General features: G+C 39.5%; 1 protein-coding gene across 1 annotated transcript in view; it reads left to right on the top strand.

The window, feature by feature from the left end:
- CASK (calcium/calmodulin dependent serine protein kinase) overlaps positions 1–14,668 on the top strand; it is a 286,458-nt gene extending 271,790 nt beyond the window's left edge. The window contains 1 exon segment of the mRNA XM_040423804.1: positions 11,371–14,668. Coding sequence (XP_040279738.1) covers positions 11,371–11,547 — 177 coding nt within the window. The 3' untranslated portion in view covers positions 11,548–14,668.
- The last annotated feature ends 1,779 nt before the right edge of the window (positions 14,669–16,447 follow it).

Raw genomic sequence — 16,447 nt, 5'->3', positions numbered from 1 at the left:
TCCTGAAGCAGTCTGGTAGAAATTCTGAGAAGACTGTAGATATGTTCCATTTTCCACTGTGGACTGAGATTTGACTTACAGTAGCACTCCCACAAAATTTTTTTGATTCTCTTACCGGTAAGAAAGGTGCATGATATAAACTGTAATGAGGGTCATCTTCTTACCAGTGACTTTATTTGTGAGCTATAACCTCCCTTCTGATCCTCAGCTGTGGAATTTCCAAATAACACAGCATCTTTTGCATGGACAGGAAGACAGTTTCTTTGTATTCCTATGGGATCCTTAGTGTCATTCTCATAGAAATGAATGAGAAGTAACTGACTGATCTCCCAGTGATGGTTGATAAAACAATGGCTGCACAACATTTCACATACAAACAATAGAGCTGAGAAATGGGGATCATTCTACGTTAGTGGTATTATACCTACTATAAATGGAAAAATAGAATCTCTTTGCTCACATTTATGATCAAACGTGTGTCGGGCCCATCTACCAGGCATCAAGGTGGCTTCCGCAGATGGCTACCTAACACTAATATACTGCCTCTCTTGGACTTGCCTAAGCCTACAATTTTCAGGGCAGTTTAGGAACCAGCCCCAGGTAGATGGGCGTTGCTCAGTCTAAGAGGCGCTACCCTCAATATATACTACAGAGAAATTTAGACTAGCACATTCATATTCATAGTCACAGGTGCATATCCATCACTTTAATTTAGAATGATCCCCATTTCTCAGCTCTATTGTTTGTATGTGAAATGTTGTGCAGCCATTTTTTTTTATCAACCATGTTTGCTTGATGGATATGCACCTGTGACTATGAATGTGCTAGTCTAAATTTTCTTGATCTCCAAGTGACACAGGACAGGAAGCGTGCTGGTCACATGACACAGATGAGGCTCAGAAGGGAGATTATAACTCACAAATAGTCACTGGTAAAATTACCTTTACTACAGTTTACAACATAGACCTTTATCACAGGTCAGAGAATAAAAATGTTTGTGGGAGTACTACTTTAAAGAGTAACTAATCGTTTAATCAAGTTTTTTTTTTAGATGTCCGAAATGCCCCTTTAAAGTGTCACTAAACTTTAGAAATTTTTTATCAAAGGTCGCTTTGACATATCAAAAGTTTTATAAAAGTTCAGTGTCACTTTAAGTTTTTTTTTTTTTTTTTTCCCACTAATACAAGCAGGGCAGACACAAACCCTCCTGGTACTAAAAACGATAATCCAGCAGATAAGAAACTAAACGCCTTTAATTAGCAACCATTAAAACCCACCAAGCATATCTGTAAAAAACACAATTGCTTACACTTTTCGAGAGGGATAACACAGCATGTGTTATGACTGAGAGGTTTCTTCTCTCAAAACGCGTAAGTGGTTGTGGTTTTTACAGATTTTTTTTGTAGCTACTAAATAAAGGAGTTGAGTTTCTTATCTGCTGAATTATCGTTTTCAGTATTTGGTGAATCCATGGATCAAAGTGGACTCTGGGCAGCATATCAACTCTTTCCTGATGCCAGTGAGCTGGAACTTGTCTGCTCTGGCCAGTTACCTTACAGGAGGAGGAAGGTCATGGCTGATTTCCATAAAATAGTGAGGAAGAGGAGGGTCATGGCTTATCTCCAGATAGAGGATTTCTTTATATATTTCTCCGTTTTATTTGAGAAAATAAGAACGCAAAGGAAGAGAGAAAAGGTGGAAGTGCTGATTTATTTTTGTGCGGTTTCCATGCCATTGCGGTTTCTTGCTGCCATTGCTTATATTTATGTATCCCTTTTTGCTGGCTGAACTTGGATACATGTCCTCTCTGTAATGATAGCTGGCACTTTATAGCATGCAGTCATTAAACAGATTGATCAGTGTCCTAGTACATCAAATAGTGAATAATACTACTCTGAACACTTTGGGAAGCAATGGTTTTCAAATGTGGAAGCAAAACTTGCTACATTCTAGGATTCAGTCTCACATGAGTGGATGTTATCTTTGGTCTCTCTAAATATGAATACTTCAGGTACAGTGAAATTTGTTAAACTAATGTAGTGAAATTACTCATTTTGGTAAGTAATGTTAAAAAATAAAAATAAAAAATCCCAAATCGGTCAAAATATTAGAAAGTAGGCCAGTAACATTTCAGCAGCTTCTGTGGTGTCTGTGGATTCTTTTTATAATAGTTGGTGAGCAACTAAAACTTGTATAATGAGGAATTGCTGACAAACATATGCTATTTTATTTTGGCGAACTTCACGCAAAAATGAGTATCTGATTAGGGCTGCAGCTATCGATTATTTTTGTACTCAAGTATTCTACTGATTAATCCAACAATTAATCGGGTACTCTAATAAGAGTACACTAATTGAAATCAGCCCTAATTCATCAGCCCTCCCCCCATGCCATTATCAGACCATCCATCAGGCGCCCACCCCTAGTGCCATCAGCTGCCCCCCACTGCTATCAGGCTCTCCCTTCCAGAGTGCCATCAGCTTTCCCCACCCCCAATACCAATAGCTGCACCCCGCCAGTGCCAGCAGCTGCGCCTCCCCACCGCCCCCAGTGCCATCAGGTCTCACCCCCAGTACCATCATCTCCTTTAGCCATAAGTCCCCAGCGCCAGTGAAATAAAATACTGAACTCTATTGTAGGGGCGCTGCTGAACTCCAGAAATGTTCTATCTTCTTCTTTGCGAACTGCACTGTCCTCCTGACGTCACACAGCATCAGGTCATAGTGCGTGCTTACGTGCACTACATCCTGACGATGTGTGTTTGTCAGGATCCAGCGTGAGTCACTCACGCTCCGTCACATGGCAAAAAATTTGCATCGAGAATTTTTCTGTGTCGAGTTACTCGATCTATTCGAGTAATCGTTGCAGCCCTATATCTGACTAATGTAGTGGGTGCTTAAAACAAGGGAACCGGTCACGTTGAACATGGTGTTTGAGCTGCAGGCATTGTGTAATAGATCAGGAAGAACTGAGCATGCTGATACATAGTTTGTAAGAAAAGTTTTAGTATAATCTGTATTTCATTCATTTAAATCCCTGCTCATTCTGGGCTTTGATGTCAAGGGGGTGGTCCTATTAGTGATTGACAGTGGTAGACAGACTGTGTACACAGAGATAGCTGTCAATCACTCATAGGACCACCTCCTTGACATCAAAGCCCAGAATGAGCAGGGATTTAAATGAATGAAATACAGATTATACTAAAACTTTTCCCACAAAACTATATCTCTGCTCAGCTTCTGCTCTATACCGTGCTTTCTGTAGACTGCATTGCATTTTCCTGGTGACAAGTCCTCTTTAATGGTTAGATTATAGATATCTTTTTCCTCACGTTGTCTGCTCTGTTTTCTATTTTATTTTCTTATTTATTTTAATTTTTTTTTGGTCATAAACTTGTCTTTTCCTTTCAATTACACACTTGCAAATTTTGCTAAGCTTCCAAGATGGTGCAGAAAACTACCTGTAAGTATCGGAGAGGACCTCAAACTGCAAAACCTCACTGCTAGCTGTGTAGATTTTGATAGATGCTTCTTTAACATGTATATTGCTTTTAAAGTTTAGCTTATTTCACCATTTGAGAAAAAAAAAAGAAATAGTTGACATGTATTGTGATTTAGCGATGCAACCATTTAGCGATGCACCCATTTAGAGAGTAGATGTGGTTGGGTTAGACTTTGCTAGGTCAATCAGTAAAGAATGGAATGAAACATGGAGGAGAGAGAAAAGGAATGATAGGTCTTTTTATTTCAGTGTGTAATGAAAGAGGACCGGTCACTGGTTTCTGTATTCATTTCCTGTTTGTTTTTGCTGTTTGTTTTTACTGTTATTCAAGACATGGTTCCAAGTAAATACATCTAAACATCTAAACACAGGCTTTTCTCCTTTAGTCTTTTTTTAAACTAAATAAAAGTAACACTAGTTTAACATGGATTAGGATCCACAATGTTCAATGTAGCGCATATGCTGTATACAGCTATATTAGATGGCCAAACGTATATGGACACCCTCCTAAGGCTCCATTCACACATCCGCAATTCCGTTCCGCATTTTGTGGAACGAAATTGCGGACCCATTCATTTCTATGGGGCCGCACGATGTGCGGTCCGGATCTGGAATTGCGGACCCACACTTCCAGGTCCGCAATTCCGATCCCGAAAAAAAAAATAGAACATGTCCTATTCTTGTCCGCAATAGCGGACAAGAATAGACATATTCTATTAGTGCCGGCGATGTGCGGTCCGCAAAATGCGGAGCGCACATTGCCGGTTTTCGTGTTTTGCGGATCCGCGAATGGACCCTAACTATTGAGTTTAGGTTTTTCAGGCACACCCTTTAGAGACTGATACATAAAATCAAGCACATGTTCATGTGATCTTTAAAGAAAATCATTGGCTGCCACCTTATCTACTAGTCCATAGGTGATATTTCTGATCTGCTACATCGGCCTGGTGAACGTTAAGTGCTGTAACTGTGCATCAGAATAGCTTCATGAAAAGTGTGTCCATGGTCAAGCAGCTGCGCACAAGTCTAAGGTTAGCTTGTGAAATGTAAGCATTAGCTGGATGGGTGTAAAGCATGTCACCACTGAACTCTGGCGTGAAATGAAGGATGAAGTTTCACTATCGGTTTGACAGGTCAGGTTTGGTGGATGCCCAGAGAACGCTACCTACCTGAATGCATAGTTATTGCTGTAAAATTTGGAAGAGGAGGTATGGAGCTGTGTTTTCAGGGTATGGATTAGGTCCATTGTTTCAAGTCAAAGGGTATGCTAATGCTACAGAATACAAAGTCATTTTAGACAACTTGGTGGCAACAGTATCCCTGTGCGCAATGCAAAGTCCTAATAGACCCTATTGTGTACCTTTGGGATGAATAGGAACACTGAAAGTGAGCCAGACCTTCTCATCAATGCCTGACTTCACAGATGCTGTTTTGTCTGAATGGCTACAAAATCCCATAGACACACTCCAAAATCTAGTTGAAAACCTTCTCAGAAGAGTAGAGTCTCTTACAGCAGCAAAAGGGGACCCAACTCCACATCAAAGGGGTTGTCTCACTTCAGCAAATAGCATTTATTATGTAGAGGAAGTTAAAACAAGTCACTTACTAATGTATTATTGTCCATTGTGCTTGCACAATCTAGGAAAAAGAGCTGGCCTCTGTCAGCCGGAACCGTGGGACCCGCACGTAGGCTAGTTCTTTTTCCTATAGTGTGCAAGCACTACCACCGCTGCTGGATTACAGGGTGGTCTGTAACCATGGAAATGAACGGATAATAACAATAGATTAGGGAGTGGCGTGTATTAACATCTTCTACATAATAAATGCTATTTGCTGAAGTGAGACAACTCCTTTAACATAATTGGTTTTGGAATGGTATGTATAAGAAGATCTTATAGTTGGGTAGTCACTTTTGGCCATCTAAGTGTTTTGTTTTGTTTTTCGGCTAAAAACTTAAGGGGAGATTTAAACAACTGAAGTAAAGGAAAACTAGCTTTAGTTGCTATGGGCAAAAAGGTCTGTTCTTTGTGTCTTTATTCCATGTCCAGAAAAAGTGCTTTTCTTCTGCGGACTCTGGTGTTTCAAGTGCCCAAAGCAAACCAGTCTAAAGACAAGAACCACAGCATTATGTCAATTACATCAGAAGATATAGGTGTTAGAAATCAGGATGGCAGTTAATGCCGCTGAAAGTGAATCATGTTTTACAGATTTCATTCATTGTGGATATAATGCTGTGATTCTGGTATTGTTTGAAAACTTGGAGTTTCCCCTTTAACCCCTTATGGACCGGGCTCATTTTCACCTTAAGGACCATGCGATTTTTTGCAAATCTGACTAGTGTCACTTTGTGTGCATAACTTTAAAATGCTTTTACTTATCCAGGCCATTCTGAGATTGTTTTTTTCGTCGCATATTGTACTTCATGACACTGGTAAAATGGAGTAAAAAAAAAATCATTTTTATTTATAAAAAAAATACCAAATTTACCCAAAATTTTTAAAAATTTGCAAATTTCCAAGTTTCAATTTATCTACTTCTATAATACATAGTAATACCTCCAAAAATTATTACTTTACATTCCCCATATGTCTACTTCATGTTTGGATAATTTTGGGAATGCCATTTTATTTTTTGGGGATGTTACAAGGCTTAGAAGTTTAGAAGCAAATCTTGAAATTTTTCAGAAATTTTCAAAAACCCACTTTTTAAGGACCAGTTCAGGTCTGAAGTCACTTTGTGAGGCTTACATAATAGAAACCACCCAAAATTCAAAACTTCTTTTACAAACGTCGTTAACCCTTTTGGCGTCCCACAAGAGTTAATGGCAAATGGATCTAAAATTTAAGAATTTCTGGTTTGTTTTTTTTTGTTTTTGGCAAATTTTCCATTTTTATCAATTTTTCCCAGTAGCAAAGTAAGGGTTAAAGGGTTTCTGTCACCCCATTAAACCGTTTTTTTTTTTTTTTTTCTTTACTAATAATCCCTATAGTGCGATCTCATGATACATAAGCAAATTAATCATTTTGGTTCAGTAGAATTTGCTAAAAATCGATTTTTTAAATATGCTAATTACCTTGCTACCAGCAAGTAGGGCGGCTACTTGCTGGTAGCAGCCGCATCCTCCGATCGTAATAACGCCCCCTCGGCATGCTGATTGACAGGGCCAGGGAAGGGAATCGTTCTCTGCTGGCGCTGTTAGAATTTGAAATCTCGCGCCTGCGCCGTACCTGGCTTCAATCGGCGCAGGCGCACTGAGAGGCGGCCGCTCGCTCGACCGCTCCATCCTCAATGCGCCTGCGTCGATGACGTCATCGCATACACCCGGAAGAGAAGACGACGGCATCGCTGGAAGGAGGCGGAGAGTCTGGATGACGTCGCTGGATGCTCGAATCAGGTAAGTATGTATGTAATAAGGATGCTGCCACAAAAACCACCAACGAAATGGTCATAAAAAACAATAAATAATTGTTATTAAAAGTACAATTATTAACACTATACCACCAACGACGCAGGCGCATTGAGGATGGAGCGGTCGAGCGAGCGGCCGCCTCTCAGTGCGCCTGCGCCGATTGAAGCCAGGTACGGCGCAGGCGCGAGATTTCAAATTCTAACAGCGCCAGCAGAGAACGATTCCCTTCCCTGGCCCTGTCAATCAGCATGCCGAGGGTGCGTTATTATGATCGGAGGATGCGGCTGCTACCAGCAAGTAGCCGCCCTACTTGCTGGTAGCAAGGTAATTAGCATATTTTAAAAATCGATTTTTAGCAAATTCTACTGAACCAAAATGATTAATTTGCTTATGTATCATGAGATCGCACTATAGGGATTATTAGTAAAGAAAAAAAAAAAAAACGGTTTAATGGGGTGACAGAAACCCTTTAACAGCCAAGCAAAACTCAATATTTATTGCCCTGATTCTGTCGTTTTCAGAAACGCCCCAAATGTGGTCGTAAACTACTGTACGGGCACACGGCAGGGCGTAGAGGGAAAGGAGCGCCGTGTGGTTTTTGGAAGGCAGATTTTGCTGGACTGGTTTATTTACACCATGTCCCATTTGAAGCCCCCTGATGCACCCCTAGAGTAGAAACTCCATAAAAGTGTCCCCATTCTGGAAACTACGGGATAAGGTGGCAGTTTTGTTGGGACTATTTTTAGGGTACATATGATTTTTGGTTGCTCTAAATTAAATTTTTGTGAGGCAAGGTTACCAAAAATAGAAATTCTGAAATTTCATCTCCATTTGCCATAAACTGTTGAGGAACACCTAAAGGGTTAATAAAGTTTGTAAAATCAGTTTTGAATACCTTGAGAGGTGTAGTTTCTTAGATGGGGTCACTTTTATGGAGTTTCTACTCTAGGGGTGCATCAGGGGTTCTTCAAATGGGACATGGTGCCAAAAAAAAGCCATCAAAATCTGCCTTCCAGAAACCATATGGTGTTCCTTTTTCTTCTGCGCCCTGCCGTTTGGTCATACAGAAGTTTACGACCACATATGGGGTGTTTCTGTAAACTGAAAATATGTATTAAAATAGAAAATTTGGCAAAAAATAGCTGTTTTTGCACCGTTTTTTATTTTATTTTTTTCACCGTGTTCATCTGAGGGGTTAGGTCATGGGGTATTTTATAGAGCAGATTCTTACGGACGCGGCGATACCTAATATGTCTACTTTTTAAAATTTATTTAGGTTTTACACTATATTCTTTTTTAAACAAAAAAAAAAACATTTTAATATCTCCATAGTCTGAGTTGTTGTTTTTTTTTATTTTATTTTTTTTGTTTTTTTGCGGGATGAGAGGATGGTTTTATTGGCGCTATTTTGGGGGGCATATGACTTTTTGATTGATTGCTATTATACTTTTTGTGAAGTAAGGTGACAAAAAAATTCATAGAGCAGATTCTTACGGACGCGGCGATACCGAATATGTCTGCTTTTTTATTTATTTTAGTTTTACAAAATATCATTCTGAGAACCATAGTTTTTTTTCCGATTGTCAGTGGCTATATGGAATTAAAATTGGGGAGGGGGATTATAAATGTGGTACTGCCTGAAGCAACTGTCAATGCAGAGGCCCGGATGATCGGGGCTTGTGTCACACTGAGTGGTGGTGTCCTTCCGTATCCCCCTCCTCTGCACTTTTTTTTGGGACTGTCCCTTCTTTCCAGTATGGGGGACCACACCTGGAAAGTGTTGGCCAGGGATGATCCAGGTGCCTCCAGTTCCCGAGGTACTCCGGCCTGCTCTTTCCCAATCAGAAAAGATCAGGACCTTGAGGACTACCTCATAGAACTGGAGGAATTTCCCTGTGTTGCCAGCGCTCTGGGACAGCACAAAAGAGTTGTACAAGGCAACCTGTGCCAAGTAGACCGCAACTTTTTTGTACCATGCCCGGGTTTTGCGCATGGGGTTATATGGCTTGAGGACTTGATCAGAGAGATCAACTCCTCCCATATACCGATTGTAGTCGACGATACAATCGGGCTTGAGGACCGTAGCCACGGTAACTCACACAGGGACAGGGGTGATGCCGTTACCGTGAATTGTGGACAGTACAAGGACATCCCTTTTGTCCTTATATCTGACCAGCAACAGGTTTCCACTGGTAAGGGCATGGGTCTCACCCCTGGGGATAGGTACCTGGAGGGGGTGGGTAGGGAGGCCGCGTTGATTTTTCCGCACGGTCCCAGAAGCGGACGTGGATCTGGCGGCGAGGGACTGAAACAAGGGGATAATAGTATAAAAGTTATCCACGTACAAGTCGTAACCCTGATCTAGCAGTGGGTGCATAAGGTCCCACACAAGTTTCCCGCTAACACCCAGAGTGGGTGGACATTCTGGGGGTTGAATACGGGAATCTCTCCCCTCTCAGGATCTAAGGATGGTGATTGGTGGTGTATTATCACACCACCGATCACCGTCCTATTCCGGGTTATCGGGTCACCAGAGACCCGAATAACCCGGAAACGAAGCAAACCGCAGGTCTGAATTGACCTGCGGTTTGTTGCGATCGCCTACACGGGGAGGTCACAGGACCCCCCTCCTGGGCATTGTACCAAGGTGCCTGCTGAATGATTTGAGCTCATATTTTGTACCACCACAATCATAATCGCCCATATAAAAAAGTCAAATTGTTATTATAAGAATGGTATATTATTTTTTATTTTTTTTCATCCCCTCCCCAAAATATATAAAATTTAAATTTGTCAATAAATTACCGTGTAAATGACCATAAGACGCACCTAGGATTTAGAGGAGGGAAATCCCCAAATCGGACCCCATTCCTCATTAGACCTCAGATCAGGCCCCCATTCCTCATCAGACCCCCATTTCTTATCAGAGCCCCCCAATCCTCATTGGACCTCAGATCAAACCCCCCAATCCTCTTCAGGCCTCAGATCAGACTCCCAATCCTCTTCAGGCCTCAGATCAGACTCCCAATCCTCTTCAGGCCTCAGATCAGACTCCCAATCCTCTTCAGGCCTCAGATCAATCAGGCATAAAATAAATAAAAGAACTTGCCCCTCTCACTCTGGAAGTTGCCATGACTTGGGACTTCCAGTGCACTCTTTCTGCAGCGCTGTACTGTGACTTGATGTAATTTAGCTTCAGGTCATAGTGCTCGATGTCCTGATGCAGAACACAGTCAGGACACCGCGGTAATGGCAAAAGATGAGGAAGAGGTGAGTAAAGCCAGCACCCAGAGCGCTGCCAGCACCCAGAGCGCTATATTTACAGTCCTACTGTGTATTAATGAGCGCTTCCATAATGGAAGCTCTCATTAGTATTCGCTTCATAAGACGCACTGCCATTTCCCCCCCCACGTTTGGGGGGGAAAAACTGCATCTTATGGAGTGAAAAAATATATGTATATGTAGCAGAAAGTAATGTCAAAAACAACTTTGACACCTACAATAAAAACAAGTCCTCATATGGCTATGGCAACAAAATGACTTCTTTTTTTCATGCTTGTATTTTAAATGTGGTTTTCGTCAAAGGTAAAAAGGAGGATGTATATTTTATCAGGCTTCTTTTAGGCTACTTTCACACTAGCGTTCGGGGCTCCGCTTGTGAGTTCCGTTTGAAGGCTCTCACAAGCGGCCCCGAACGGATCCGTCCAGCCCTAATGCATTCTGAGTGGATGCGGATCCGCTCAGAATGCATCAGTTTGGCACCGTTTGTCCTCCGCTCAGCAGGCGGACCCCTGAACGCAGCGTTCGGGTGTCCGCCTGGCCGTGCGGAGGCAAACGGATCCGTCCAGACTTACAATGTAAGTCAATGGGGACGGATCCGTTTGAAGTTGACACAATATGGCTCAATTTTCAAACGGATCCGTCCCCCATTGACTTTCAATGTAAAGTCAAAACGGATCCGTTTGCATTATCATGAACAATGCAAACGGATCCATTCTGAACGGATCTAAGCGTTTGCATTATAGGTGCGGATCCGTCTGTGCAGATACCAGACGGATCCGCACCTAACGCAGGTGTGAAAGTAGCCTTACAAGTACTCAGGGAGATTGTGTTTTATAATATTCTCTGTTGCTACAAATTTGACCATTACCTTTTATGTGAAACTGAGATGTTTGTGTAACTCAATGTGCTGTATATAGTGTCTAGCTGTGCCGACTTTATAAACATACCCACGCTTTTCGTGTCCTATAGTTTGTAACCTGTCTTGAGATGTTTCTTGATGATCCTGTCTGTAGCAGATAATTATAAATGCTCGTTTTAGATCATAATGATAGCTAAATTAGTTTGGATTAATTTAGACTTTCAGTCTCTGGATTCCTCTTCAGTTATTGTGATTTGAAGTAATTTAAATAAGTTTGTATATTGTGTTTGATGTTTTGTTTTTTCAACCTACTTTTCAGGATGAATCCCTTCAACGACTGCAAAAGGAGTCAGAACTTCTACAGAGAACATATGCACACTACTTCGATCTAACAATTATCAACAATGAGATTGATGAAACTATTAGACATCTGGAGGAAGCCATTGAGCTTGTGTGCACAGCACCACAATGGGTTCCTGTATCCTGGGTCTATTAGACCATTTTCAAGGGAACTGTCGGTGTTTTATGACTTCAAAATCACCTTGTGCAGTACTTGGAGAATCCTCTCTGTTGGCATCCTGTCAACTGGTCTTGGCCCCACAGAGACTACCTAAATGTAGTGTGATCTAAATTTATAATTATTGTCATGTCCTAATAGGTGGGAAGGAAAACAAAGCAAACTTTCAGTGCAAATTTAAAGAGACAGTATCTGTTTTTTAACCTTTTATTTCTCCTAGATTGTATTAAAATATACCTTTTTAAAGTATATGCATTATTCAGTCCTTTTGAATGTTATATTTTTGGAAACCATAGCTTTTTGTTTTAAAGGCCTCTGAAAACTGCACAAGTGATATGCTGCTTTCTATAATCTATTTTAATAATGGGGGAATTTGGTCACCATAGCAGGGGTGGAACACTACATTCTATTTAGTCTTATGTCATCCATTCAATAATAAAGGCACTATTTAATTTATTTACACACATAGCCTTCATCTATTGGAAGAGGGTTACCACATATTTAATGGCCTTTTTCCTTTGATAATTTTCTTAAAGTATTTACTGCATAAAATAGTTTTATTTGATACTGTCTCTTTGAAGAAAACTATAAACAATATAGAAAGTGGGTCTTAATGCATGTGGACAGTCGCAAGCGTTTATACTGTTGGTGTATCTGTGTTGAACAAATCTGTAACTTACAGAAACATACATTCCGTTCATGGGAATTCGTACCCGAGGGAACTACCGTAATTACAATTATTATAACCAAGTTGTAAACCTATGCACATCCCTTGCATTTTGGGCAACTTTATAAAAAAAAAAACATGATTTTTACTATTAATCATGTAGTGTAATGTGTTTGTAATTTTGTCTCAATTTAATTTGTTGTAAACAGGGGAAGGTAACAACTGATTTTAATTTTTTTTTTTTTGCTTTTTTTTTTTTTTGCTTTTTCCATTTCAAATTCATGTTGTCAAGACAAGTATTAGTGTTTAATTAAGGAAAGCAATTGTTTTTTTTATGTATTGTAATTGTTCAAAATGCACAAAACATGATTTATGTAACAGATGGTTTTGGGGACCGATTTCAAACCAATATTCCATATTATCTAAAAAGAAAAATAATGCCCTGTAAATTCTTTAGCAGAGTGGAATCAAAGTTTAGCTTGACCAATATTTTATTTTATTTTATTTTTAAATATATTTCCTATTATGTGTTCAATGTTTTTGGGTCATTCATTTATTGCATCTGAGAAATTTTTATAATTCTTGTGGCACAGTGGATGATTGTGCAGATAATTTGTCTTACTGGTTGCACATTACATGTGCTATTCGGGAAGTTGATGATGGGGTTACATTTTTCCCAATCTCTTTACTTCTTGTTTCAATTGGCACAGTTTTAATTCCAAAAGCACAAAATGTACAGTACATTAAAGTCACAAGATGAAATTCATAACTCAAAAATTTACAAGAAACTATTCATATGACATCTCACACAAGTCATCATCACTCTCATAGATAAAGCATTCCTGGATAGAAGCAATCCGAGTCTCCTGAATTTGTGAGATATTGGTTTTAACACTTTCTAATATTTCCTTATTTTTCAGTCTGTTTTTTCTTTTTCCAAAAAGTACTCTTTAATTTTGTCAAAAAAAAGTCTTAATCCTCCTGTTGTGGATGAAGCAATCATTCTGTAGATTTTAGAACCTTGACGTTACCTCTTATTTGAGCATGTTGGTGCAAAGGAGAGAAGCACTCCAATTTCAAAATTGTATAACTGTAAACCAAAAATGTAGTGTCTTTATCCAACACGTTTTGTTAAATCCATCAATATGGAATACTTTGACTTTTTTATTTCTTCGTTTCTAGTCTTCTACACCTGTAAACGTCCATGATAATCTTTCTGCTCAAGGTTGGCTGATAACGGTAAATAGTGAAAAAGAAAAGGCGATTCACCATAAGAATATAAATAAAATCCAATTTATTTTGTCCTGTGCTATTTTTATTTCCGACTCCTCTCTCCATTTTAAAGCTAATGTACTGTATATATTGATCTTTATTATCTTCCATTTAACTACAAATTAAAGCAAAGGACTGCCTCCTCAAGAATGAATTTTTATTTTTTTTATCCAGAATATATGAAAATCGTGTTCAGTATAAAGTCACTTGATTTGTTAACATTCAAATATAACAACCTAGCCATAAATATTTTACACCACCAAATCAGAATTCAGTATATCCAGGACACTATCTTTCATTTTTAAGTGACTTCTTGAATTTCTGTACATTCACAATGAATTTGTGAAATGTCTTTTTACATAAAAAAAAATCTGGAGTATAATTTATTTTTCATATCAGTTGTAGTTTTTAAGAGAACAACCTCTCATCCTTATTAAAATAGTTGGATGGGGAAATTACTGGTGCTAGATAAACTGAATTACTACATGTTGCAAAGTAGGTTTCTTGCTTAAAGATAATGTCAGTTGCTTTCTTAGGCTTCCTAATCACAAGATCTGTTTATCTTGCCAAGAAAATGTTTTTTTTCAGTGCCTATTATCACATTACAAAAAATTTCAAACCTGTAAATCATTTAATGTGCAATTCATCGATCATCTTGGTCATTTCTTTTAGAATTGCTATTGAGTACATCCTTTATGGTGAATGTTGGGAATTTGTTGTCGTTGCAGTAATCCGCTCCCGGCAAAGGGCTAAATCACTGCTAATAAATGAGAGGTGTAATGAATTTCACTGTAAAAAAAAAAAAATAATACAGTGCTTCTTTTCAAGGTGCCACACTCCCCTAGAGGTAAAGTCTTTGGCCGGATGGGATTAATACATTGGCAAATACCAACTATTGTCTTTGTGAAAAAATATGTACATTTGAATAGAATATGCTGTGAAGAAAAGAATAATCTGATATCTAGGTTTCAACTGTACATTAGCTCATAAGTCATAAGAAAGCAGATTCTGTCACTTTGTAAGATCGACTAATCAGAATTAAAGCCAGGTGAAAGATCTTTGCAACATGTTATCCCTGTGTTTATTTCTTCTGTACACAGTTTTTTGTGTCGTTCCTTTTGTCAATGGATTGTTCTAGGCACCACCTCATTTTTCCTTAATGGCCCCAGACTGCTAATTTTGATCGTAATGGTCACAGGCCGCTTTTTCTGCTGAATGATTTTGATAAATTAGGGAAATTGTTTTATTTCTTTACTGCATGTATACTCACTGAAGACTAGTTGTGTGCACCTTATATAATATTCAACCTTTTACCGCACTCCTATAATACCCTCCAGTCCAAAGAACACAGCTACCAGGATACAGCAACCATAAATACTGCCTGATAAGTATATTAGGAGCACTGCACACATCTGTTCTGAAAACTACTGAGCAAGATATCTGGCATTGATAGCATATCCCATGGATATGCCATAAATGTCTAAGATGGGAAAATCTCACTTTGAAATACAACCCACACTAAACTGAGATTTCATTCTTATGATGGTCAAAATGTTCACAGTCTCACTAAATACATTAAAGTCAATGTGTGACGGATCCGTATCTTTAGGCTCGTTAAAAAAATATATTAAAAAAATCCGTCACCATGGACTTACATTGTTTTTAGTGATTGATCACTTTTTTCCATTTTTATGACCGGACACAAAGCCACAGCATGCAGCATGTGTGGTCGCAAAACGTAATGGAAGACATCCTGAACGGATCTCTTTCCATTCAGGATGCATTAGAACTAAACTGAACCGTTTTTTTCTGGTTTTGTGATACTGTGTCACATCTCAATACCGGAAAAACAACTAAGCAGGTGTGAAACAGGCCTTAGACCGTTTAGTCTAAGCTTAGAATGTGTAAATATTAACCAAGATTAGTAAATATACCCAAATAAGCCTCAAAGCCAGTGTGCAAGCAATAAATGTACCTAAAATAGGTAAAATAAGCCTCATCTGTTGTGTTTTCAGTGCAATACACTAGCCATGCACAAGAACTAATGACAAAAAGGTTTGCTTGTAAAAATAATGTAAACTGAACTATGTTTCTTAATTGCATGCAAAATATATCCTCAAATGAATGAGATTTGACCACTCCAGTGCAGTTAAAAAAAGATGTGTTAAAGGGTGGACATTTACATTAATTAAGCCCCATTCTCTGTAGATGGGGTAGGGCCTGGGGAGAGCAGTAGAAAATTATTGTATTGTGACTGAAGTTTTAAATTCGACATTAAAGAGGACCTTTCACTACAAAAAAAAATCAAAACTAAGTATACAGACATGGAGAGCGGCGTCCAGGGATCTCCCTGCACTTACTATTATCCCTGGGCGCCGCTCCGTTCTCCCGGTATCTTCATATTTTCGGCTCAACTGGGTGGAGCCTGCCGGCGTCTCCTTCTCCCAGGCTGTAGTGCTGGCCAATCGCAGCGCTCAGCTCATAGCCTGAGAAGGAGACGCCGGCAGGCTCCACCCAGTTGAGCCGAAAATATGAAGATACCGAAGCCTATACCGGGAGAACAGAGCGGCGCCCAGGGATAATAGTGCAGGGAGATCCCTGGGTGCCGCTCTCAACGTCTGTATGCTTAGTTTAGATTTTTTATTATAGTGAAAGGTCCTCTTTAAATTCTGTACTCTGAAGTGCCCATGGTGGGACTTCACTGTGAAGTTATTTCTGAATTGAGATGCTTAAAACTCTTCTCGTCTGCACTAAGTGACAGCTGTAGCACTCAACCAGGAAACCACTACAACTGTCACTCAGAGGGGAAGGGTTGTAAAAAAGCTCAGTGGAGAGAGCAGTTAATAGGGAAGCACCACCTACTTGGCTGAATCTGGCAGAATAAAATTCTATATTCATAATACTGCTCTGCCCAGCCCTTGGTACTGGCAGTAGTTTAGC

Source organism: Bufo bufo, chromosome 3 (assembly GCF_905171765.1).
Source record: "Bufo bufo chromosome 3, aBufBuf1.1, whole genome shotgun sequence".
NCBI classification, from domain to species: domain Eukaryota; kingdom Metazoa; phylum Chordata; class Amphibia; order Anura; family Bufonidae; genus Bufo; species Bufo bufo.
This window is presented reverse-complemented; position numbering and strand designations above follow the sequence as displayed.